This window comes from Sturnira hondurensis, unplaced genomic scaffold (genome assembly GCF_014824575.4).
Source record: "Sturnira hondurensis isolate 20B ecotype Veracruz unplaced genomic scaffold, ASM1482457v3 Scaffold0020903, whole genome shotgun sequence".
NCBI lineage: Eukaryota > Metazoa > Chordata > Mammalia > Chiroptera > Phyllostomidae > Sturnira > Sturnira hondurensis.
This window is the reverse complement of record NW_028093534.1, coordinates 844868-870588: the sequence shown is the minus strand read 5'-3', so window position 1 is coordinate 870588 and position 25721 is coordinate 844868. Positions and strand designations below refer to the sequence as shown.

General features: G+C 45.0%; 1 protein-coding gene and 1 non-coding gene across 3 annotated transcripts in view; both read left to right on the top strand.

Annotated features, from left to right (window-relative positions):
* Positions 1-25721, top strand: part of SLC4A8 (solute carrier family 4 member 8) — an 84727-nt gene that overhangs the window by 13494 nt on the left and 45512 nt on the right. The window contains exons 2-8 of one of the 2 annotated variants that reach the window (XM_037030958.1): positions 1617-1698; positions 13198-13344; positions 14330-14465; positions 19573-19733; positions 21748-21936; positions 22944-23035; positions 23953-24110. In XM_037030958.1, the coding sequence (XP_036886853.1) occupies positions 1617-1698; positions 13198-13344; positions 14330-14465; positions 19573-19733; positions 21748-21936; positions 22944-23035; positions 23953-24110 (965 nt within the window). Of the gene's footprint in view, positions 1-1616; positions 1699-13197; positions 13366-14329; positions 14466-19572; positions 19734-21747; positions 21937-22943; positions 23036-23952; positions 24111-25721 lie in introns of both variants that reach the window. The other variant, XM_037030957.1, reaches the window with a different exon arrangement.
* On the top strand, positions 13777-13909 carry LOC118976527 (small nucleolar RNA SNORA66). The gene has a single exon (XR_005064291.1). It is a non-coding gene; the product is annotated as a small nucleolar RNA SNORA66 (small nucleolar RNA).

The window sequence follows — 25721 nt, the reverse complement described above, 5'->3', positions numbered from 1 at the left end:
GCTTCTAGGATTCTCTCCTTCATTTTAGTCTTGGCTAATGTAATTATGATGTGCCTTGGTGTGTTCCTTCTTGGGTCCAACTTCTTTGGGACTCTCTGAGCTTCCTGGATTTCCTGGAAGTCTATTTCCTTTGCCAGACTGGGGAAGTTCTCCTTTATTATTTGTTCAAATAAGTTTTCCACTCGTGACTGTTTCTTTCCCCCTTCTGGTACCCCTATAATCCGGATGTTGGAACGTTTCAAGATGTCCTGGAGGTTCCTAAGCCTCTCCTCATTTTTTTGAATTCTCATTCCTCCTTCTTTTCTGGTTGGATGTTTCGTTCTTCCTTCTGGTCCATTCCATTGATTTGAGTCCCAGTTTCCTTTCCATCACTATTGGTTTCCTGTGCATCTCCCTTCATTTCAATTAGTTTAGCCTTGATATGTTCCTTGATAGCCTTGATATGACTATTTGTGGCTATAATCAACCAGTTCTGTGAGCATCCTGATGACCAGTGTTTTGACCTGTGCATCTGAGAGGCTGGCAGTCTCTTGGTCGCTTAGAGTTATTGGCTCTGGGGCTTTGAGTTCTTCTTGTGCCATCTTTTGGCCTGTTCGTGCCTGCTATGTATCAGGATCAGAGCCCTAGGTGTTCACCAGAGCAGGGCAACTTAGTCGCTGGGTTGTGATGCTGTACATGGGGGCAGGGTCAACGAGGAGCAATGGCGGTCCCGTCTGCGCCTCCCGCTGTTGCCACCGCAGGTGCCTTAGCTGCCACCGTCACCGGGGCCTGCGTGGTCCGTCTCACTGTGCGCGAATGTGCGACCCTGGTCAGTCTGCCCCACACCCTGACTGGGTCCGGGCTGCCTGCGCGCCTAGGTCAGGGGGATCTTTCCTGCCCGACTCTGCTCTGCTGCTGGCTCCGCCCCTCTTACCGTCTAGGTTGAACCGTTCATTGTTGTCGGACTTCCATATAATTCAATTTTCTGTTCTTTGGCTGTGTCTTTGTTCTCCAAACCTTTGTTGTATTCAAACTTGGTTGTAGGAGAAGGCACAGTGTTTCCACCTATGCCTCCATCTTGGTGGAAGTCTGAAATTGTAATATTTAAATGAGGGAAACAGAAGTAGACTGCTCCCCCTTGGGAATTATATTTAGAAGAAGGATGAGGCAGAAGCTCTAGTCAGGAAGCAGGCTGGAGTAACACTCAAGGACAAAGTGTTAGTTACAGGCTCGAATGCTGCGGAGGTCAAGGAGACCAGTTTACACCAGATGACACACACAATGTGGTTGACAGCCCTTACAAAATGCCAACATATGACAAGGACCTGTAGATGAGTGTGGAGGCGAAGGGCCTGAACTCTGCAGTCATAAGACTTGGGCTCAGTCCTTTTACCCCGTGGGTGCCCTTGGGCAGGAAGTGTTCGATGTTCTCTGAGTCTCTGGCTGCTCCTTTTCAAAATGTGAGAGAATGGCTGCCATGTTTGCCCGTCAAAGTTATTGTGAGGTTCAAGTTTTAAAAAATGTGTGAACCTTCCTGGTTTTCTTCCAAGGGTTGCACAAAGAGCCTGGCACGTGGTACTTAACTGACTGAATGAATGTGTGGGTATTACTCTGACTACTCATTTATATTTTATTAGAGACCAGATGAAGAAGCTGTGGTGGATCAGGGTGGGACCAGTACTATTCTCAACATCCACTATGAGAAAGAAGAGTTGGAAGGTAAGAGTCGCTGTTCTGCGTAGTGGGGGAGATTAGCGAGAGGCCACCTGGCATGGGAGGAATCGCTGTCATTAGCAGACCTGGATTTGAACCCTAACTCTCACTGCTGTAGGGCCTTGAGGGGAAAGCACTTAATTTCCTTTGGCCTCAATTTCTTTGTCTGTTCCATAAAAGCAAGGGTGATAATGCCTCTCACTATTGTATCTAACAGGCAGTCTGTGAAACAGTGCTCTGAGAATGTCAAGTCCAATGTGAATGTCAGTACATGGCCCATTCCATGGGAGTGTGAAGTGCTCAGGTCAGCTTATTGGTTCTTGACAGCTTCTTAGAAATATAAATTTATAGAAAATTTTCAAAGGGAAAAATACAAGTAATTTTTAAAATTCAGTTTGGCTATAAAACCCTCTTTTTATCCCATTTCTAATGTTTGCTCTTCCCTTCTAACTAGACCCATTTCTGGCTGGTGTTTTCATGTAAACAAGAAAAAAGAAAATACGTATATACCTATAACACATTCTGTAAGAGTTCACAGCACAGAGTTACATAAAGATCCAACTGAGGTGGACAGGAAGAGGCGTTCCTATTGACCTGCTGTTTGGAGTTTACCTTGTTAAGGTTTTTCTCCCTTTCTTTCCTGCCTCACCCCTAGCTCCCCACACGAGCGCTGTGTGGTGTCCTTCTGCTTTCCTTTTTCCCGTGGGGCCTCTTTTCCTGATAAGTGGGGATGCCTGGTTTTATTAGAGAAAGGCTCCTGTCTAGTACGGCTTTAATGAGAGCCCACATTAGGCTCAAAGGCCTTTGTGAACTCCCTGCAGCCTCCCCTACAATGTGGAAGGCTATGATGCAGCAACTTTCCGATGACTCTGGAACAGCATGTGAAAAACTCTCTCTGGACTGCTTGTTCCCACGACGGGTTTTTTTCCCATCAAAGTTGTACAGTCCCTAGAGAAAATTTGTCCTTTGATGAGGAGAGTGAAAGCTGTAGAGGCTGACTCAGCCTCTGGATATGTTACCATGAGAACTTAGGTGGGTGGCTCTATGGAGGTCAATGGAGTTTGGATATATCAAGGTCAAGTTTTCCAAGTTATTGTAACCAGATGGAGGAACCATGGTGGGTTTCAGCAGGTGGGAGAAGGAAAGGGTGTGTGGGGGATGGGAGGCTAACATTTGTTGAATGACCCTTGGCTGTTAGGCATTTCGGTAGGATCTTTGTACAAGTTTTTTTTAATCTTCTCAACAACTAAGGCAGGTAGATTGTATCCCCTTTTTTAGAGGAAGCTGCTCATGGTCATCTAAGACAGTAGTTTTCAATCTTTTCCATCTTATGACATACATAAACTAATTACTAAAATTCTGTGGCACAGCACCCTGGCCAGGTGGGTCAGTTGGTTGAAGTGTTGTCCCATACACCAAAGGGTTGCAGGTTCGATCCCTGGTCAGGGCATGTACCTAGGTGGCAGTTTGATCCCATTTGGTGCACATGTGGGAGGCAACCAGTTGATGTTTCTCCCTCACATTGATTTCTCTCTCTCTCTCTCATCAATTAAAAAAATTAAAGTTCTGCAGCACACCAAAAAGCATATTTTTTTTGCCAGTCTGACAAAAGGTAGGTTTACTTTTGATTCATTCACACCAAACAACTATTGTGTTGGCTGTCACCTTTTTTTTAACTTGACAGTCTGAGGGAAAAGAGGTCAGTGCCCCTGACTAAATAGTCAGGTATCGCATGTTTGCTTTTTTGTCTTTCCTGTATTTTTTCTTTTATGTTTTAAAAATTATTTTATTGTTCAATTACAATTGTCTGCACTTTCCTCCACCACACTCCCCCCACCCCAGCCAAACCTGCCTCCCTCCCTTGCTCCCACCCTTCCCCTTGATTTTGTCCGTGTGTCCTTTATTGTAGTTCCTGAAAACCCTTCTCCCCACTGTCCCCTCCACACTCCCCTCTGGCTATTGTTAGATTGTGCTTAATTTCAATGTCTCTGGTTATATTTTGTTTGCTTTTTTCTTTTGTTGATTATGTTCTGGTTAAAAGTGAGATCATATGTAGTAGACCGCTCTGCCTGGTTTTAGGAATTGTATCTCAACCCCTTGTGGCTAAGGGCGAGGGAGGATCTTTGGAGTGTCAGCTGCAGGAGACAAAGCTTGTCTCTGGTAGCAAATGCTGCCTCAGTTTCCTCTCTCTGCCCCCAAAGTTTGGTTGGAAGTCAATGACGGGTAAGACCCCTCACAGTGGCGGGGCGGGGGTGTTGGGGGGGGCAACCTAAGCCAGACTCAGTCACTTGGGAGGCCTTCATGGAAGGACTGGGGCGGGGGTGGGGAGGGCGGTGGGTGGGTGGGGGCGGGCTGCAATGGACTCTCACCCCCTGGCTTTGACATAGCCAGAGTCCCTATGCTCTCTGGAAGTGCTTCCTGGCTCTAATCTCCTTAAGCCTGAATACCTGTTGGGGAGAGGTGCAGCTCCTTGCCTTGCTAGAGCATGTCCTGGGGGAAAATCTGGCATCACAAAGACTTCCTGATAAACCTGTGAAATTTGCTCTGCTAAAAGTGCTTTCATTCATATGTTAAGGGTTCTAGCAGGAAACCCTAAAACTCCGTTCCTGGCAGACTGACTCATAGTAAGTCCTCAGATTTCTTTGAAATGTTATCTACTGTTTGATCCTTGCTGCCCTGTATTCCTGTATATTAGAATCCAATAAAAACCCTGGAAGAGGGGACTCGAGGCCTTTTTCCCCTGAGAAACTGGCCACCAGCACGCGGCCTTTTCCCAGCAGGGAAAATGGCCACCCCTCCTCCCCAAGCAGATCACATCATATCTCTGTCATATTCACTTTCATCCATGGCAACTGGGGGGACTTGTGAGAAAGTCGCCCCCACAATCATATGGTATTTGTCTTACGCCACCTGGCTTATTTCACTTAGCATAATGCTTTCTAGTTTCATCCATGCTATTGCAAAGGGTAAGAGCTCCTTTCTCTCTGCTGTGTAGTATTCCATTGTGTAAATGTACTATAGTTTTTTAATCCACTCATTTGCTGATGGGCACTTAGGTTGCTTCCAGCACTTGGCTATTATAAATTGCGCTGCTATGAACATTAGGATGCATAGGTTCTTATGGATTGCTGTTTCAGAGCTCTTAGGGTATAATCCCAGCAGTGGGATTGCTGGGTCAAAAGGCAGGTCCATTTTTAGTTTTTTGAAGAAATTCCATAGTGATTTCCACAGTGGCTGCACCAGTCTGCATTTCCACCAACAGTGCACTAGGGTTCCCTTTTCTCTGAATCCCCTCCAGCAGTTGTTTGTTGATTTGTTTATGATGGCCATTCTGACTGGTGTGAAGTGGTATCTCATTGTGGTTTTCATTGCATCTCTCTGATGGCCAGTGATGCTGAGCATCTTTTCATATGTCTCTGGGCCCTCTGGATGTCCTCCTTAGGGAAGTGTCTGTTCAAGTCTTTTGCCTGTTTTTTAATTGGGTTTTTTGTCTTCCTGGAGTGGAGTCATGTGAGTTCTTTATATATTTTGGAGATCGAACCCTTGTCTGAGGTATCATTGGCAAATATGTTTTCCCATATAGTTGGTTCTTTTTTCATTTTAATGCTGTTTTCTTTAGCCATGCAGCAGCTTTTTAATTTGATGAGTTCCCATTTGTTTATTCTTTCCTTTATGTCTATTGCTTTAGGGGACATATCAGTGAAGATATTGTTGTGTGGAATATCTGAGATTTTCCTGCCAGTGTTTTTCTCTAGGACTTTTACGGTGTCACAACTTATATTTAATTCTTTTATCCACCTTGAATTTATTTTTGTGTATGGTGTAAGTTGGGGATCGAGTTTAATTTTTTTGCATGTAACTGTCTGGGTATTGCATGTTTTAAAAATTCTTGCGGCACACCAGTTGAAAAACAGTGATTCAGCCTAATGATGGAGGAGATTCGGATGAAAGTCTGCTTTCTCTACCACACTGCCAGCAAGGAGGACAGTATCCAGCATTAATCGCTCAACCTCAACACCTTGCTCCATTATGTAAACATGTTAATAGATTACCCGCCCTCCTTCTGCTCTGTTGCCTCTACCCTCTTATTGCTCCATGGGGGTAACATTCCTCTCAGTTTAGTTGTTTGGGCTCCTATACCCTTGTTCTCATCAAGGAGGTAACCATTTATGAACACTGTTGTCTACTTGAGAGTAAAGTAGTAAAGTTGGGCAAACTCTCTTGAATCCCAGGGACTGTGTTTCATGCACAGAGATGAGCTGAGGTATTGGCAGTAGGAGCAGCTTCTCCTTGATGACATCATCTATCCTTTATGCATTCTGCATTTTGCCATAAAGGATAGCTATCTATTACGATGTCATTAATAAGTAGTGTGCAGGGAAATGGTTCTTTACACTTAGACCTTTTTGAAAACTAGAATCTTATTTATGTTAGCACTACTTTATTTTATTTTATTATTTTAAAAAATATGTTTTATTGATTATGCCATTGTAGTTGTTCCATTTCCCCCCCTTCATTCTCCTCCACCCTACACACTCTCTCCACCACCATTCCCCCCCCTTTAGTTCATGTCCATGTGTCACAAGTTCTTTAGATTCTATATTTCCCACACTATTCTTGCCCTCCCCCCTGTCTATTTTCTACCTACCGTCTATGCTACTTATTCTCTGTACCTTCTCCTCCTCCCATTCCCCTGTTGCTAACCCTCCATGTGATCTCCATTTCTGTGGTTCCATTCCTGATCTAGCTGTCCTCTTAGTTTGCTTTTGTTTTAGGTATGGTTGTTAATAACTGTGAGTTTGCTGTCCTTTCACTGTTAACATTTTTCATCTTCTTTTTCTTATATAAGTTCCTTTAACATTTCATACTCCTTGAACTCCTTGAATTTGACCTTATCAGAGAAGCACTTTATCTGCCCTTCCATTCTAAATGAAAGCTTTGCTGGATAGAGTAATCTTGGATGTAGGTCTTTGGATTTCATGACTTGGAATACTTCTTTCCAGTCCCTTCTTGCCTGTAAGGTCTCTTTGGAGAAATCCGCTGACAGTCTGATGGGAACTCCTTTGGAGGTGACTGTCTCCTTATCTCTTGCTGCTTCTAGGATTCTCTTCTTCATTTTAATTTTGGCTAATGTAATTATGATGTGCGTTGCTGTATTCCTTCTTGGGTCCAACTTTTTTGGGACTCTCTGAGCTTCCTGGATTTCCTGGAAGTCTATTTCCTTTGCTAGACTGGGGAAGTTCCCCTTTATTATTTGTTCCAATAAGTTTTCCACTTGTTGCTCTTCCTCTGCCCCCTCTGGTACCCCTATAATCCGGATGTTGGAACGTTTCAAGATGTCCTGGAGGTTCCTAAGCTTCTCCTCACTTTTTTGAATTCTTGTTTCTTCCTTCTTTTCTGTTTGGTCATTTTTTTCTTCCTTCTGATCCACTCCCTTGATTTGAGTCCCAGTTTCCTTCCCATTGCTGTTGGTTTCCTGTGCATTTTCCTTCATTTCACTTAGTTTAGCATTCATTTGTTCATCTAATTTGTGACTAAAATCAACCAGTTCTGTGAGCATCCTGATGAGCAGTGTTTTGAACTATGCATCTGATAGGCTGCCTATCTTTTGGTCGCTTAGATGTATTGGCTCTAGGGCTTTGAGCTGTTCTTCTTCTTGAGCCATAATGTATGGTCTGTTTGCACCTGTTATGTATGAGGGGTGGAGCCTTAGGTGTTCACCAGGGCAGGGCGACCCAGGTCTCTGGGTTGGGACGCTATATGTGGGGGCAGGGTCAGAGAGGGGCAATGGCATTCTTTCTGCTCTCTCTCTCGGATTTCGGTCCTCACTGCTGCTTCCCACAAGCAAATTGGGCCCTTCTGGTGCTGGTTCTTGGGTGTGTGGGCTTGTGCACCCTCCAGGACCCTGTGGGTCTTTCCAGTGAACTCTGTGTGAGCCTGGGAGCCTCTCCCGGCACCTTGACTCCGAAAGTTTTTCCAATTGGTGCTTTTAGGCTTTAATTCCTGTCGCTGGGGCCCTAGCCTACGTGGTCTGTCTCATTGCTTGCTCCTTTGCCTGGTTTATCTGCATGCGAATGTGTGACTGCAGTCAGCCATCACCTCTCCCCTTGAGCCCCCACTGGGTCTGCCCATCGCCACCCCACACCTGGGATCTACCAACTGCCGCCTGCATACCTGGGTCAGTCTGGCCACTTTTTCCTGCGTGACCCTCCTCCGCCAGCTGCTAACTCTGCCCCTCTTACCAGTCTGGATGAATGGTTCATTGTTGTTGGACTTCTGTACAGTTCAATTTTCTGTCTGTTTTGGTTCCGTTTTTGTTGCTGAAACTTTGTTGTCTTTAAACTTGGTTGTGCGAGGAGGCAAAGTGTTTTCACCTATACCTCCATCTTGGCCAGAAGTCTCCGTTAGCACTATTTTTAAAAAGCCCTTCAGGCAGATGGAGGACACGTGGTGCCTGCTTCTCAGGCCTCCTGATGTGGTTCTGGAGCAGCTCTGGAGAGAAGAGGGGGTCTGCTGTAGGGCTGACCATGCCGGGGGTCCTGCCCGGACTCACTCTGAGGGCAGTATTAGGACTCCATGAAACTGCATCCAGGGTGGCATCATCTCTTAAAGGTGTGGTATAAAATTACTCTCACTTTGATTGGAGGAAAGTGAATTATATCCTGATTTGATGTGTATGCCATGATTTAAGGTTTTGTGGTTGTAGATAAATACCTGACCTTCCTTCCCCTTTATTTCAAACTGTCTACCCCACATGACAAACCATTTCCTCACCCATTTTCACAACTAGACTTCTGTAAATGTGGGTCTTTTGTATAAGTTGATGTCATCAGTAGGAGATGGCGCATTAAGCCATGACATTGCTTTTTTATTTTTTAACGTACAGGAAGAGTCAAAAGCAAACATTAGAACTGATTTCCAAAGATAAATCCACAAAGAGCGAGCGTGCATGCCGTGCTCCAGTGGGCTCTCCCGGTCCCAGGGGGACACAGGCAGTGGCTTTAGAGTAATGGTTTTTCCCATTTTTTCTGACAGATCATTATTCCTGATTAACTACTAGATATATGAATTCTGCAGTACGTTTAGTGCCTTAGAATACATTTTAAACAAATGTGTAAGAGTCATTTGGTCCTACTTACAAATTTAAAAGAAAAAAGGGCATGCATCTGCTCCACATGTTAGAGTTCCCCCTGTGGTTATTGACTTTGAGTCAACCTGCAGCCCAGGGGAGTGGAGCACCTTTTGTGTGTGCTAATGAGTTCTGTCTGCACTCTCAGGTAACCTGTGAGCACCGAATGGTAAATCCAGTCTCCATCTGCAGAGTGGGTCCCACCTGTGATTTCTGTCCTGCTCCACAATATCCAGTCCCAGTTCACTGATTGTTCTCTGCCTTTGTATACATACTTACTTTTTCAAAATATATCATTGCATATTCCCCATAACTTTTACTAAATGAATACTTGTATTTGAATACAGGTAGCCCCCCAAAGAATAGATTTGGCAATGACTGGAAGAACGGATGGAGAATTAGACGGAAAGCAGGTGGCTTTGAGTAAGGTGATAGGTAGATGAGGGAGATGAAGATGGGTGGGCGGGAGAGCAGTTGGATGCCCAGGAGAGTGGCTGCATGATTAGTTCAGTGAGGTTGCTGTGCTGCCAGAAACCAGTTGGATGGACTGGATTTGATTGGTGCTCTAGTCATTGCCTAGTGTCCATTTGTCATCGTTTCTGCTGGTTTCACTCAGGAAATCCAAGTTTCTGCTTCAGAGTCCCAGCCTGGAAACCTACGCTAAATTTTTTGATAGCTGCTTAATTCTGACCTCTGCTGGCACTTGTTTTTGTCCTTATCTTGCTTATCTCACCAGTGTTTTCAAAGCACAAGCACTGTGGTTGGCTAATATTTGTGAGAACTGATTAAACCAAAAAACTTCTTAGAGAAGGGAGAGTCTTCTTTCTCTAAGACTTAAGCTTTACCTTCCTGCAGAGCTATCAAAGGCATCTCTCTGTAAGATGTTTTCTCCATGTTACAGGTGCTGCAGACCTGCCTAGTGGGAATTAAATACCAAGCAAAAGCATACATTATTTACCCAATAGACATTTACTGAGGCCCTTTTATAATCTCTTTTTGCAGCACTAAGTAAAGATAGAATAATTGAACCATCATAACTTCTTCAAAGAAGGCCTTAGCCCAAGCCTTTAAGGGGTCTTGAACATTAGGACGTGAACTAGCCATCATCTGGACAAGACCTGAGAAAGCATTTAGTCCAGCCTCCTTGTTTTACTTTAATAGTGTCAAAGAAATATAGTTAAAATTAAATGATACTAGCAGTGTGCCAGCCTGAGCCCAGTGGAGGTATTTGGAGTGTGCTGAAGGAGAAGGGAGGCCGTAGCTGGCCAGTAACCTTCCGGGGGATTTGCTGGGAAGGGGAAGCGCGTGGCTGGGATGGCTCTACTAAAGGACTGGCATTACCCTCAGACTGTTCTTCACCTGAGCCCAGCTCTACCTGGACACACCTGATTTGACATCACCCAGGCCACCGTTTAAGGGGGTGGTTGAAGTGATTCTCCAGGATCTGGTTGTGCTTTTCATGGCCCCCATGTTCTTCACGGTCACCCCGTCTGTCTCTGTAACCTTTCCCTCTCCTCTCCTTTCCTCTTTCACCTTGCTCTGGCCACACCGGCTGTCCCTTTGCCTTGGAACCAGCCCCACACATTGCTGTCGTAGAGCCTATGCCTTGATCTTCCCTCTTCCTGGAATTCTCTTCTCCCGGGTCTTCTCATGGCGTCTCCTCCTTATCACTGGGATGTCTCTTCTAATCATCTTAGCTCCAGTCTCTCTTCTCCCTCCTACCCCTACCACAGACTCTCTAGCACTTTACCATATTTTATTCAGAATAATTATCAGTAGTCAAAATAATATGCTTCTGTTTTTAAGATGTCTGCCTTCCCCAACTAGAGTATGTGTCTTGGGACTGGGATTTTGCCCTCTGAACAGTAGAGACAGTTCACTACTGTCTCCCCAGCCCTTTGGACAGGACCTGGCACGATAGGTAACTCCAGCCTGGCCTGATGTCAGTATTGTACCACGGGAACCTCACTGAGTACTATCATCGGACATTGTTAGTTACTAGGTGGTGTTTTATTAAGATGGTATTCAATTTAGTCATTTTTGTACTTTATAGTTTTCACTGATAATGTCAGAGGTCTGAAATCCCACATCTTGGCAAATGCCCTCTTCTGACTCGATAGTTCTGCTTCAGTGAAGTTGTAAGACAACTACATTATGTGTAGAAACCTGCCCATCAAAAATGTCCTGAGATGTGCACAGGCCAACAGGCCTTGCCTGAGACAGGAAGTGGATAAGAGGTGTGATTCTACCACTTATCCTTCTGACTGCTTCTCAGTGCACTGACTATTCTCTGATCATCTTCCTGTCTAATCCTCACTGTTTCCTTTTTATTTTGCTTCATCACTTTGGATATTGAGAGATAGGGGAGGACAAAGAAAATGAGTGAGAAACAAAGAAAGGGGTGTTAAAGTGCTCGCTTCGGCAGCCACACCAGCCCAGCCCAGCAAGGCAAGGACCTGGTCAGGGGGTTTGGATACTCATGAAAGTCATTTAATTGAACCGACAGAGGCCTAAGGTGATAGAGATATGGTGATGGAGGTTAGGTGGTCTTTGGTGTCCCTAAGTTTCAGTGGGGAGTTTCAGTGGGGGGTGGCTACATGCAGAGGCTGTGGGACAAGGAGATGTTGAGGAAAGGGAGGGAGGCTGGCAGACTGTGCTTGAAAGTGGTTTGATGGAGAAGGGAAGAAGGCAAGGCAGAAACTTGGGAAAATAGCCCTGCGTTGGGAAAATTTCTTTTGAAGTTAAGAGAGACTCAAGCACATGTGTAGTCAGGAGAAACCCCTGGAAGGGATGGATGGAAAGGAGAGATGGAGGATAATTATTGGAGCAGGACTCCGGAGGGGTTGGAGGCAATGCTCTTTAGCCTGAAAAAGAGGAGAAGCTGGGGGTGGAAAGTGAGCCAGGCAGAGGTGGAGGAACTTACTGTGCATGAGAGGCCCTGAGTCTTTTTTGTTAAAGCACAAAGCGAGGTCACCTGCTCAGAGGGAGGAAATGTGGGGTGGGCTGTGGATTTGAAGATAGTAACTAACTACTGAAACAGCTTTTGTGATGGAAGACGCTGGGAGTCAGCCTGAGATCTAGAGTGCTGAGCAGCCGTCACTGGGCAGAAACGGGGGGAGACTGCGGCTCTGTGTTGGGGGGGAGCGGGGGGGCGGGCGGGGGAGCCTCCTGGAAGCTGATCCTGGGCTCCAGGCTAGGCAGGAAGGCAGGTGAAGCCAGGTGAAGCCAGGTAGAGGTGAGAGAGGCCTGGAAGTCATGAACGGTGTATGGAACAAAATAAGGTTTATAGAAGGAAGGAGTGAGTGAGNCAGCTTTTGTGATGGAAGACGCTGGGAGTCAGCCTGAGATCTAGAGTGCTGAGCAGCCGTCACTGGGCAGAAACGGGGGGAGACTGCGGCTCTGTGTTGGGGGGGAGCGGGGGGCGGGCGGGGGAGCCTCCTGGAAGCTGATCCTGGGCTCCAGGCTAGGCAGGAAGGCAGGTGAAGCCAGGTGAAGCCAGGTGAAGCCAGGTAGAGGTGAGAGAGGCCTGGAAGTCATGAACGGTGTATGGAACAAAATAAGGTTTATAGAAGGAAGGAGTGAGTGAGGGAAGGAAGAACAGAGAGGAATGCTGTTGGATCATTATTTCATGTTGAACGTTTCATGTTCAAATTTTTGCACAGTATTTCATGTCTCTCCCTATGACCCCAGCCTTATGCTCCCTCTCATTGTAACAGGTCTCGTGCTGTCCTACACTGTGTATTCTACAGTGCAGAAGAAAGGAAATAATGGAAACTGATCCTAGAATATATTGGCTGCCTAAATTTATTCCAGACATTGTGTTAATCATTTTATACAATGTCTGCTCACAAAATCTCTCTGAAATTAAATAATAAACTTTCAGTACTCCTTTTTAAAGACAGTCACAAAGAGATTAGTTACCTCGTTCAAGGTCGCAACGGTGTATCACAAGCGAATGATGAGGTTAAGTTTTGGACCTAGGCAGTTGACCCGAGCACGGAACCACTTTTCTGAGCTGCCTCCCTTAACTTACACAAGCCTTGCTGCCTTTGTCATAGAGACACCCTGTGGCTGTTTCACCACTGATCGGATTGTTGCTGTAATAACAACTAGCATTTGTATTGGCCTTTAATGTTCATACACATTTCCTTTGATCTGAACACTCCTGTGAGGTTTGCACCTGCATGCAAGCCAAACATGGCCTTTGACTCCAAGATCTCTACATCCTGAGCTCTGGTGGTGTTGGAAGTTTTCTCATGACAGGGTTGCGACCAGGCCAAAGAACTGTAATCTTTTTCCCCCTCCCCCCTCCCTTAAATATGCTAGACTCCTTTTACTAAAAGCGTTTTCTCTATAGACCTTCTGCTTCTTTTCAGGTCATAGGACTCTCTATGTGGGGGTTCGGATGCCTCTGGGCCGGCAGAGCCATCGGCACCACCGAACCCATGGCCAGAAGCACCGGCGACGAGGCCGCGGCAAAGGAGCCAGTCAAGGGGAGGAGGGGCCAGAGGCCTTGGCCCACGGTATCACCCCTGGGAGAGAGGGTGGGTGTCCACGGCTGAGGGGCTTGGTGAAGCCGAGGGAATGTGTGAGGGACATTAAAAAGGGGTCTTGATTCTCTAGCCCTTCTGTAGGGTCTTAAGAGCTTGGTTCTAAGAAGAGTGTTTCTAAGATTCAGAAGTATCTTCCCCAAAACTGTACAGTTCACATCCCCCAAATCAATAGGTTACTGGGTGAAATCATTTGTTAAAGAATTAGGCATTCCACCCTGCCGGGTGTGGCTCAGTGGATTGAGTGCCAGCCTGCGAACCAAAGGGTCACTGGTTTGGTTCCCAGTCAGGGCTCATGCCTGTTGCCACAAGAGGCAACCATACATTGATGTTTCTTTCCCTCTCTTTCTCCCTCCCTTTCCCTCTCTAAAATAGAGAAATAAAATCTTTAAAAATAAATAAATAGTGCAAACTTAATCGCTAACTCAGGATGATGTGGCAGAAGTGAAGGGAACCAGGTTTGCTGAAGTAATCGTGGCGATAGAGATGTATTGGCCTCAGAAGCTACTGAGGTGGTCCATCCTATCCTAGGACAATATAAAAAAATAAAAATAAAGTAAATAAATAAATAAAAAAGAATTAGGCATTCCTTTTGATCAAATTCATCAGATTTCCATTGTCTCATGAGTTTTCTTCAAGTAGTCTTAGTTAATGTGTTTTTCCTCCCATGAAACTGCTTTCATGGAAGACATTTATTTATTTACTTATTTATTTATTAAATAATTTTTTTATTTAATTCTTGTTCAAGTACAGCTTTCTGTCTTATATTCCCAATCATGGAAAACATTTTAAAAAATTTCTGGGAATAAAGAAAATTTTTTGATCTACATTTAGGATTATCTCGTATTCCTGAAGTTTTATGTCCCCCCGACCCCCAGGATGTGCTAAGTGTGGCAGAATTCTATTTCTGTTGATGTTGAGGCCAGGGGCAGACCTTTTTCTGGGCTTGATTTTCCAGACACACCCTCTCAGCGTGTTCAGTTCATTCTCGGCACCGAGGACGACGAAGAGCATGTGCCTCACGAGCTGTTCACAGAGCTGGATGAGATCTGTATGAAAGAGGGAGAAGATGCCGAGTGGAAGGAGACAGCCAGGTAGGGCTCTGAAAAACCTGGGTCAGGATACACTTGGGTAGGCCAGTGTTACCTTTCTGCAAGTGACAGGCCTGTCCTGTCTTTTATTTCTTCATGGGAGAGGTGATGACTGATGTGGGAATTGATGTTCCACAGTGTTCTGTGGAAAGTCTTTTTTTTCTAAGTTTGTTTGTTTGTTTATTTATTTTTATCCTCCCCTGAGGACATGCTTAGTGATTTTAGAGAGGGCAAGGGAGGGAGAGACGGAGAGAAACATTGATGTGAGAGAAGTATGCCTCTCACACACACCCTGACTGGGAGCCAAACCTGCCACCCAGGCATGTGCCCTGACCGGTAGTTGAAACCTGACTGGTAGTTGAAACCGTGACCTTTTGGTTTATGGACGATGCTCCAGCCAACTGAGCCACACCAGCCAGGGCTGTGGAGTCTTGATGTTGGCCTCTTTGGGGTGTCTCTGGTCACCCCTATGCCAGTTGGCCTTAAGCCTGGGGTCGAGGCCCTCTTTTATTTGTTCGGGGCCCAGAGTACTTCATGGGCTATCTTGGTGTTACAGGTCTGGTTTAGAGGATGCTTGATCAGACCGCCTTGGCTTGGATGTAGCCCAGAAGACAAAGTGTAGGTACAGACTTTTCCTGCAGTTGAGCTATAGGGTCTTTTGGGTTTTAATTCACTGGAAGTCCCAGAATTTTTGAGACTTTAACTTCCTATGGGACAATCTAACCTCATAGAGACCCTTGAGATTATAGTCATTCTAAGAGCAGGCTTCCTGGGGTAGTTGTGGATGGCCGTGCTTGTCTGAGTCTCAGCCCCAAGAAGGGCCCTTAGATTAACCAGGGCGACCTGTATGTCCCCTCTAGTAACCGACCCACAGCCTTATGGATGATACAAAGCCAGCGAGTCTGAGCCTCGGGTGAGAGGCAATGTGGGTAACTAGCACAGCATCAACAGCTCTTCTTAGATGCCTGCCGTGTCCATGGACGTTTTCTCCAGGCAGAGAGGGTTAAATACGCCAATCAACCTGATAGCAAGTGAAAGGGCAATTAATCTTGTCATTTTGTCTTTGCAAACTGCTAAAGGTCACACGGAGAGGCTCTTGGGTTTTTTGGTTTTGTTTTTTAATGTATTTTATTGATTATGCTATTACAGTTGTCTCAATTTTTCCATTTTTGCTCCACTTCACTCGGTATACCCCCTTCCCTCCAGCAGTCCCCCACTTAGTTCATGTCCATGGGTCGTGCATGTAAGTTCTTTGGCTTCTCCATTTCCTGTACTGTTCTTAACCTCCCCCTGTCTTTTTTGCACCTACCATTTATGCTTCTTATTCCCTGTACCTTTTCCCGCATTCTGCCCTTCCCTCTCCCAGCTGATAACTCTCCCAGTAATCTCCGTATCTATTATTCTGTCCCTGTTCTGGATATTTGCTTAGTTTTTTGTTTTGTTTTGTTTTTAGATTTAGTTGTTGATAGTTGTGAGTTTGTTGTCATTTTACTGTTCATAGTTTTGATCTTTTCCTTTTTCTTAAATAAGTCCCTTTAACATTTCATATAATAATGGATTGGTAATGATGAATTCCTTTAGCTGTACCTTACCTGGGAAGCACTTTATCAGCCCTTCCATTCTAAAGGATAGCTTTGCTGAATAGAGTAACCTAGGTTGTAGGTCCTTGCTTTTCATCACTTTGATATTTCTTGCCAGTCCCTTCTTTCCTGCACAGTTTCTTTTGAGAAATCAGCTGATAGTCTTATGGGGACTCCTTTGTAGGCAACTTTCTGCTTTTGAGATTCTCTCTTTATGTTTAACCTTTGGCATTTTAATTATGATCTGTCTTGGTGTGGTCCTCTTTGGGTCCAACTTGTTTGGGATTCTCTGTACTTCCTGGATTTGTATGTCTCTTTCCTTCACCAAATTAGGGAAGTTTTCTTTCATTATTTTTTCAAGTAAATTTTCATTTTCTTTTCTTTTTTTTTCTACTTTTTTAAAAATATATTTTATTGATTATACCATTACAGTTGTTCTATTCCCCCCTTCATTCCCTTCCACCTGCACACTCCCTCCCCCACTATTCTCCCCCCCTTAGTTTATAACCATGTATCTCAATTTCTTTAGATTCTATATTTCCCCCACTATTCTCGCCCTCCCCCCTATCTATTTTCTACCTACCATCTATGCTATTTTCTGTGCCTTCTCCCCCCTTCTCCTCCTCCCACCCCCCTGTTACTAACCCTCCATGTGTTCTTCATTTCTATGGTTCCACTCCTGATCTAGCTGTCCTCTTGGTTTGCTTTTGTTTTAGGTGTGGTTGTTAATAACTGTGTGTTTGCTGTCCTTTCACTGTTAATATTTTTCATCATCTCTTTCTTATATAAGTCCCTTTAGCATTTCATATAATAAGGGCTTGGTGATGATGAACTCCTTGAACTTGACCTTATCTGAGAAGCACTTTATCTGTCCTTCCATTCTAAATGAAAGTTTTGCTGGATAAAGCAATCTTGGCTGTAGGTCTTTGGATTTCATGACTTGGAATACTTCTTTCCAGCCCCTTCTTGCCTGGAAGGTCTCTTTTGAGAAATCCGCTGACAGTCTGATGGGTACTCCTTTGTAGGTGACTGTCCCCTTATCCCTTGCTGCTTCTAGGATTCTCTCCTTCATTTTGGTCTTGGCTAATGTAATTATGATGTGCCTTGGTGTGTTCCTTCTTGGGTCCAACTTCTTTGGCACTCTCTGAGCTTCCTGGATTTCCTGGAAGTCTATTTCCTTTGCCAGACTGGGGAAGTTCTCCTTTATTATTTGTTCAAATAAGTTTTCCACTCGTGGCTGTTTCTTTCCCCCTCCTGGTACCCCTATAATCCGGATGTTGGAATGTTTCAAGATGTCCTGAAGGTTCCTAAGCCTCTCCTCATTTTTTTGAATTCTCATTTCTTCATTCCTTTCTGGTCGGATGTTTCGTTCTTCCTTCTGGTCCATTCCATTGATTTGAGTCCCAGTTTCCTTTCCATCACTATTGGTTTCCTGTGCATCTCCCTTCATTTCAATTAGTTTAGCCTTGATATGTTCCTCTAATTTGTGACTGTACTCTACCAATTCTGTGAGCATCCTGATAAATAGTGTCTTAAATTGGGCTTCTGAGAGGCTGGCAGTCTGTTGGTCGCTTAGAGTTACTGGCTCTGGGACTTTGAGTTTCTCTTGCACCATCTTTTGGGCTGTTCGTGCCTGTTAAGTATCAGGATCGGAGCCCTAGGTGTTCACCAGAGCAGGGCAACTCAGTCGCTGGGTTGTGACGTTGTATGTGGGGGCGGGGTTAAAGAGGGACAATGGCTTCCCTCCGCCGCCTGCTGCCGCGACCCCCACCAGCACCGCCACCACCACCGTCACCAGGCCCACGCGCCTCACTCCACTGCACACGAGTGTGCCACCGCTGTCAGCCCTCCACCACTGGGTTCGCCCCCTGGGGCCTGCATGGTCCGTCTCACTGTGCGCGAATGTGCGACCTTGGTCAGTCTGCCCCGCACCCCGACTAGGTCCGGGCTGCCTGCGCTCCTAGTTCTGTCCTGCCTGACCCAGCTCCGCTGCTGGCTCCACCTCTCTTACCGTCCTCGTTGAACGGTTTGTAGCTGTCGGACTTCCATATAATTCCGTTTTCTGGTCTCTGGGTGTGTCTTAGTTCTCCAAAACTTTTGTTGTATTGAAACTTGGTTGTGGGAGAAGGCACAGTTTTTCCACCTATGCCTCCATTTTGGCGGACGTCTCCAATTTTCATTTTCTTGCTGTTTCTCTTCTTCTTTTGACATCCCTATGATTTGGTTGTTGGTATGTTTAGAGATGTCCCAGAGGCTCCTTATACTGTCCTCGTTTTTTCTTCTTCTTGCTGTTTTTCTTTTTTCTTCTTGTTGTTCTGGTTGAATGTTTATTTCTCCCTCAAATTTCAAATGGTTGATATGAATCCCAGCTTCCTACCCTCCTCTGTTGGTTCCCTGTAGATTTTTCTTTATTCAGTTGGCATAACCTTCACTTCTTCCTGGGTCTTTTTTTATTTTGTTCCCAATGAATTCTTTGAGTATCCTTATCACCAGTGTTTTGAACTCTGCATTTGATACGTTGGTTATTTCTGTTTCATTTAGTCTTTTTCTGGGGTTTTGTTCTGTTCTTTCATTTGGGCCCTATTTCTTTGTCTTCTCAATTTGGCAGCCTCCCTGTGTTTCTGTGTATTAGGTAGAGCAGCTTTGACTCCCTGTCTTAGTAGCATGGCCTATTGTAGAAAAGGCACCTGTAACTGTAGGGTGGAGCTGTAGGTAATCACCAGGGTGTGGCAACCCGCTTTACCACTATGGGAAAGGGCTCAGAGAGGGGACAGTGCTGCTGCCTGGCTTCTGGTGGTTTGCCTGGCACTCCCCCTATGCAACTGGTGCCCTTCCAGCTGTTGCCCTGGTGCTCAATCCCAGAGGAACTGGGTCTGCTTATGTTTTAAGTCCATGTGGGCCCTTTAAATGGAATCTCCTGAAAATCTGGCCGTTCTTCCACTACCCCAAACCCACTGGTTTTTACAGCCAGAACTTATGAGGATTTATCTTCCTGGTGCTGGAACCCTGGGCTGTGTGGTCTGACCTGGGGCTGGGGTCGCTTACTCTCAAGGTGTCCCTCCACCACACATGAACGTGGGGCCGCTCCTCCTGCCACTGCCACTGCCACATCTCCGCCCGCCTACGTGTCTTTGCTCCTCCTGCCTGTCTGGACGAATGTGGCTTTTTTAAATCCTTGGTTTTCAGGCTTGCACACTGCTCAGTTTTCTGATGGTTTGGAGTGATATTTGTTTTGTGGTCTAGTTGTAATTCTTTCTGTGTTTGCATGAGGAGGCAAAGTGTCTTATACATGTATATGTTTGCACTTTTAAAACTTTCTTTAAATAAAAATGGAATTAAACTGTACTCAATCTTGCACTATTTTGTAGCCTGCTGTTTTCACTTAACCAATGTAATCTGAACATAGAGATGAGATTACAGTGTTCACTGTTTTTATTCAGATATCTTTCTCTGTGACTTACAGTAAAGATTCTCTTTTGAAAAGTCCTCATTTTCTATCTTTGGCATCTAGTTCTTTGTAATGCTTTCAGGTGGTTGAAGTTTGAAGAAGATGTTGAGGACGGGGGAGAACGCTGGAGCAAACCCTACGTGGCAACCCTTTCATTGCACAGTCTCTTTGAGCTAAGAAGCTGCCTTATTAATGGAACGGTCCTTCTGGATATGCGTGCAAATAGCATAGAGGAAATTTCAGGTAAGGCGAAGTGAGGGAACACAGGAATACTTGTGTAAGTTAACAAGTGTGGTATAGAGGGAAGAATAAAGTGGTTGTGTGTCCTTAGGCAAGCCACTTAGCATTCCTGGCCTCAACATTCTCAGCTGTGGGATGGGTATCAACTAGGAAACTACCTACTTCACAGACTGATGGGATTCAAATGACATGGTGTTTAGTCTTCCGTTTGTCTGTTAATTCAGCAACATTTATTTTGTATTTATTTATGCCTGATTATGTACTAGGCACTGGAGCATAAAGGTAAAATGCAGTTCCCACCGTCAAGAAGCTCGTCTTTTAGTGGGGAAAATAGCCATGGAACAATTAATAGCAACAATGGAGATATATTTTGACAATAGAGAAAGGAGCAACTACAAGTTGTGCAGAGAAAAGAGAGTTAAAGAAAGTTTTTAAAAACATGGCAGCTAGGGAAGACATGTAAGAAATTGAGCCGAAGTCCCCCCACTCTTTCAGCAAGATGGGAAGGGGAGATGTCTGACGGAGCTGCTCGGAGCGCTTGAGCATTCCGTCACTGCATTTCGGGAGTGGAGTTTGGGAAACATCTGGGCGCGCTGGTGGAGTTTTCCCCTGGCTTGGCTTGGTTTGGCTGGACAGGTTAAATAAGGATCTCTCCACACTTTTCTCTATTTAAAGTATCCAAGTAGTTCTCTCTCTCTGGGATCACATGGGGACACAAGGGAGGGGACAGCAGGGATGGGATCCTGTGTCCCCTCCGAAGACTCTAGCAGAAAGTTACTCCTTGATGCTTCTCGATCCCAGTGTCCAGTGTCTGTCTTATAAGGATTTGTGTCTCTCTCTTCTGCTGATATTTGTCAATATCATCCAGGATGATCTCACTTGGAGATCCTTAATCACATCTGTGAAGACCCTTTTTACAAATAAGGTCACATTCACAGGTCTGGGGGTAATATACAGACAGATTTTTGCGGGGTCACCATTCAACCCACTGCAAAAGCCAAGAGGGAAGCATTTTTTAATTCATCGGTGTCAAATGCCACAGAGAGGGCAGGTTAGGAAAGAACTAGGAGCATCCATTAGATTTAGCAACTGAAGGTTATTGATGATTTTATCAAAAGGAATTTCTTTGAAGTAGCCCAATTGCAGGGGGCTGAGGGATTTTTGTTTTGAGAACTTTAAGTGATGGGAGAGTGAGAGAGGGAGAGATAGATAGAGAGATAGATAAAGGAGGACTTGGGTAGATATTCTTCTTATTTTTTCAAGAAAAGGGATCCTGAAGCATGTTAATACGGGGGCAAGGAACCAAACAATATAAAGGTTAAATATAGAGAAACATGGATCTTTGGCTTGAATAGTTGAAAATAGATTTTCTTTATTTATTGCTACTAGCACTTGGATAGTCATGGATGAAGTTGGGGTTGGGAACAGGTTGAAGTTAGGGGGAGGCTTGGGAGTAGGTTCGTAGGGTCGAGGTAAAACTGCTGTGACTCTCCACAGTAGGTACCTGATGTGTTCACGTTGGCGGTGAATTGCAGCAGCGTCCAAGACTTGGAAAGGGTCTACAGAAGACCTGTGGCGGATGATAGAACAAAATGTGTAATGTTGTGGGCCTTTGAGTTGGACAGTCTTGGGTTTGAATCCTGGCTCTGTACATCTTATTGGGTGTGAGACCTTGAGGAATTTTGCAATGTTTGGGCCTCAGTTTCCTGATCTGTAAAAATTGTTATACCAGCCACTTTCACAGTTCTTATAAGAATCAGATTAGACAATCTAGTATAGTTCCTGAGTGCCCAGTAGTTTCTATTTCTAATAACAGTGACTTGCTAGATGGATGACGTGTAGCTCGCCACAGCTGCTGTCATCAACCAGCCGTTTCAGGCACTGAGGAGGAATCTCATTGACGCTGGTTGCACTGCCTCCCCTCCTGCTTGACCCTCGCCTCTACCCGATCTGACGTTCGCCTCTGTGGGTCTGTGGACAGTCAGTCAGAGGGTTCAGATAAGCGCCTATTTTCCAGACCTGATCCTGGACCAGCAAGAACTGTTCAGTGACCTGAGTGACAGCATGAGAATTAAAGTACGGGAAGCCCTTCTCAAAAAGCATCACCATCAGAATGAAAAGAAGAGAAATAACCTCATTCCCATTGTTCGCTCCTTTGCTGAGGTTGGCAAGAAGCAGTCCGATCCACATTCGATGGATAAAAATGGTAAGATTATTAGGAGTGACTGTCTCCTCTTTTTATTAATGAGACATTTAGGAACTAGCTGGAGATACTGAGTTACTAGAGGGCGGGGCTGTGTTGACCTACTACGTTTCCATGCTCACTCAGACACAGTGCTTTTGTGATTGGCAGGTGGGTGGCTGGGACTGGTGACCATCTGTTTCTTGTGGCACTAGGGATGCTGCCTCAAGTACACTTCAGTGGGCCCAGGGCGAGAGGTTTGCACCCCAGGTTGGCCTCAGCACTGATGTGGCTTTTGCGATATATCCAGCTTGGGGATAATTTGGGGCCAGAGAATTTGGGGTTACCTGGAGATTTTTAAAGAGGAACCAGATAGGTTAAGGAGGCAAAATACAATAGTGCAGACTCTTGAGCCCAACTTTAGGCTTGAGATTCTGGCTTTACCACTTGCAAAGTGTGTGACCTTGGGCAACCTCCTCATCCTCTTTAAGTCTGCTCTTCTCCTCTGTCAAATAAGGCTAATAATAGGTTCTATGCCATAAGTTTATTGTGAGGCTTCAATAACTTCATGTAAGATCCTTAGCCAGGTGCACTCAGTGAATTTCAGCTACTGACTGGTTTCCTTTTCTGTAGCTGGGCAGGGCCTAATCTACATTGGTTTCCTTGCCCCACATTCCCTGAGTCATGTTTTGTAGGGGATTTACCTGGGAATCTGTATATTTGAAAAGTTCTCCATGGGAGTCTCTGATATCCATTTCTGATTAAGGATTACTGCCTCAACAGAGGAAGAAAAGAGGGTTACACAGATGTTCAGGAAGAAGGCACAGGATTACTAACGCCTCTGTCCCCCTTCACCACCAACTATTAGGCAAGGAGATAAGCATGTGTGGTCCTGGCTTCTTGGCCACCTAAACTACGTCTTTAGGTGGGCTTGGCAGGAGATAGTCATAGCCAATCAGTTGTGAAGGAGGTCTGTCAGATGGGGGAAGGGCAGGCACTCAGAGATTTTCGTTTTGGTTTTCTCCAAATAGGTCAAACTGTGTCTCCTCAGTCTGTTCCAACTACAAATCTTGAAGTAAAAAATGGAGTGAATTGTGAACACAGCCCTGTGGATTTAAGCAAGGTGAGCAGAGACAAAGGAAGTTGGCTTATAGGCCTAAGCATATCTCTAGTGGAACCCAGAGTAAGCTTTGGTGTTTCAACAACCTTTTTCCAAGACCAGCGCCCCTTCTGCAGAAAAGGCAGCCTGCCTGTCTGCTCATCAGTTCTTCCTTCTGCTGCAGCCCGGGTGGGGCTGACTCACCAGTTTGTCCTGCCCGGGCCCACGTGCTGAAACTGAAACTTGCACGGATAATCCTCCCTGACACAGGCCTCCTGGTTTTTCAGATTTGTTTTTTAGCACCTGCTCTCCAGCAGCTCCTTCTTACCTCCAAGGGTTTTGTTGAAGTAGTATTTTTGCTACTGTCTCCTAAAACTACTTCGTGGTTGATACTCTTCCTGGGGACCGTGACTTTGTTGTCTGAGGCCTCACTGCAGGTTCTGGTTCAAGCCATGGTTTCCTGTTGCCAGCCTCTTCTTGTGCTGGGCTGTCCTTGACACTGTCTTGCTAAATGCAGAGAGCGTCAGGCCATGTCTCTGCTCATAAGGCAGGGAGCCTCATGAAACCTTGAAACCTCCGACAAAGCAGTCAAGTATTTTAAAACAGAAAATATTTGACGTAGAATTTTAAAAACATTTTTTGAGGAAGCATGTGTAGTGGAATTCAAGTCAGAGCACCTGGATTTAAATCCTAGAAGCTCTGTCATCCCGAGCAACCCAACTTCACCTCTCTGGGCCTCGGTTGCTTCATTTTTTAAAACAAAAACTGGAGCTAATAAGATCTATCTTACCCACCTTACAGAGTTCTTGTAAGGATCAAATGAAATGGGATGAGAAAACATTTGTTTAACCATGAAGCGACACAGAAATGGAAGGCATGAGGAAGGGACCGATGTTGGAGGTAATGCCTCCCCGGTTCTCACAGGTTATTTGGACTTGCAGGTGGACCTTCATTTCATGAAAAAAATTCCCACTGGGGCAGAGGCCTCCAATGTCCTGGTTGGCGAGGTGGATAGTCTGGACCGCCCCATCGTCGCCTTTGTGAGGCTGTCTCCGGCTGTTCTTCTCTCAGGCCTGACGGAAGTGCCCATCCCCACAAGGTAAAGACAAAGACAGCATGACTCAGGTCTATCCAAAGCACATTTATGTGAGCTCAGGGGGAAGAAACCAGCTAATGCCTGAGCCTAGGATAATTAATTAATTTTGGCAATGCTGCTTAAAATTCAGCAGTGATCTCACTGGGGTATATTTGGTTAATCTCCATGCAGAAGAATTCTAAGACTTCCAAGGCTATGACCACACAGTACCTGTAGCCCTAGAAATGGAGAATTGAAGAGCGTTCAAAGGGCATAGCAAGGACTATCTTACCCTCCCGGTTCTATAGAGCTGTATCCCAGGGAAGTGTCTCTAAGCAAAGGCATTGATGTCCTTTCCACAGTTCTGGCTTGGATTTGTTTGGCTTGTAGATATGTCCACGTTTGCTCAGAGGGCTATTCATGCACTCTGAAGGCAGTGATTCAGGTGACTCAGAGCCCCATTAATTACACAGTATTCAGATGTCCAGAGCACAATTTAGACTCCTCTCCAGGGCTTGATAATTTCAACTTCGTTATTCTTTTCTTGTCTCCATCATTTTTAAAAAAATATTTTATTGATTATGCTATTACAGTTGTCCCATTTTTTTCTCCCCTTTATTCCCCTCTGCCCTGCCCCCACCTCCCACTGTCATTCCCCGCTGCCCCCTTAGTTCATGTCCTTGGGTCATACATATAAGTTCTTTGGCTTCTCCATTTCCTATACTTTTCTTAACCTCCCCCTGTCTTTTTTGTACCTACTATTTATGCTTCTTATTCCCTGTACCTTTTTCCCTCATTCTCTCTCCACCCCCTCCCCACTGATAACCCTCCATGTGATCTCCATTTCTGTGATTCGTTTCCTATTCTAGATTTTTGTTTAATTTGTTTGTTTGTTTGTTTTTTAGGTTCAATTGTTGATGGTTGTGAGTTTTTGTAATTTTACTGTTCATATTTTTTATCATCTTTTTTTCTTAGATACGTCCCTTTAACTTTTCATATAATAAGGGCTTGATGATGATGAACTCCTTTAACTTGACCTTATCTGGGAAGCACTTTTTCTGTTCTCATGTTCTAAATGATAGCTTTGCTGGACAGAGCAATCTTGGATGTAGGTCCTTGCCTTTCATGACTTGGAATACTTCTTTCTAGCCCCTTCTTGCCTGCAAATTTTCTTTTGAGAAATCAGCTGACAGTCTGATGGGAACTCCTTTGTAGGTAACTGTCTCCTTTTCTCTTGCTGCTTTTAAGATGTTCTCCTTATCTTTAATCTTGAGTGATCTGGACTTCCTGGAAGTCTATTTCCTTTAGCAGATTGGGGAAGTTCTCCTTCATTATGGTTTCAAATAAGTTTTCAATTTCTTGGTCTCCTTCTTCTTCTGACACCCCTGTGATTCGGATGTTGTAAGGTTTAAAGTTGTCTCGGACATCCCTAAGCCTCTCCTTACAATGCCTCCTTACAATGGAGCCTCCATTACAATGCCATGTTTTTGAAAAAGTGTCTTTTCTATAGCAAGGAATGGTGTCTATGGAAATCCCAAGAATTACAACCACATTATTGAAGGGAGTCATAGAGATAGCTTCCAATGCCCACAGGGGGGCTGTTAGAGCAAGGCAGCTCATCTTGCTCCATCATCA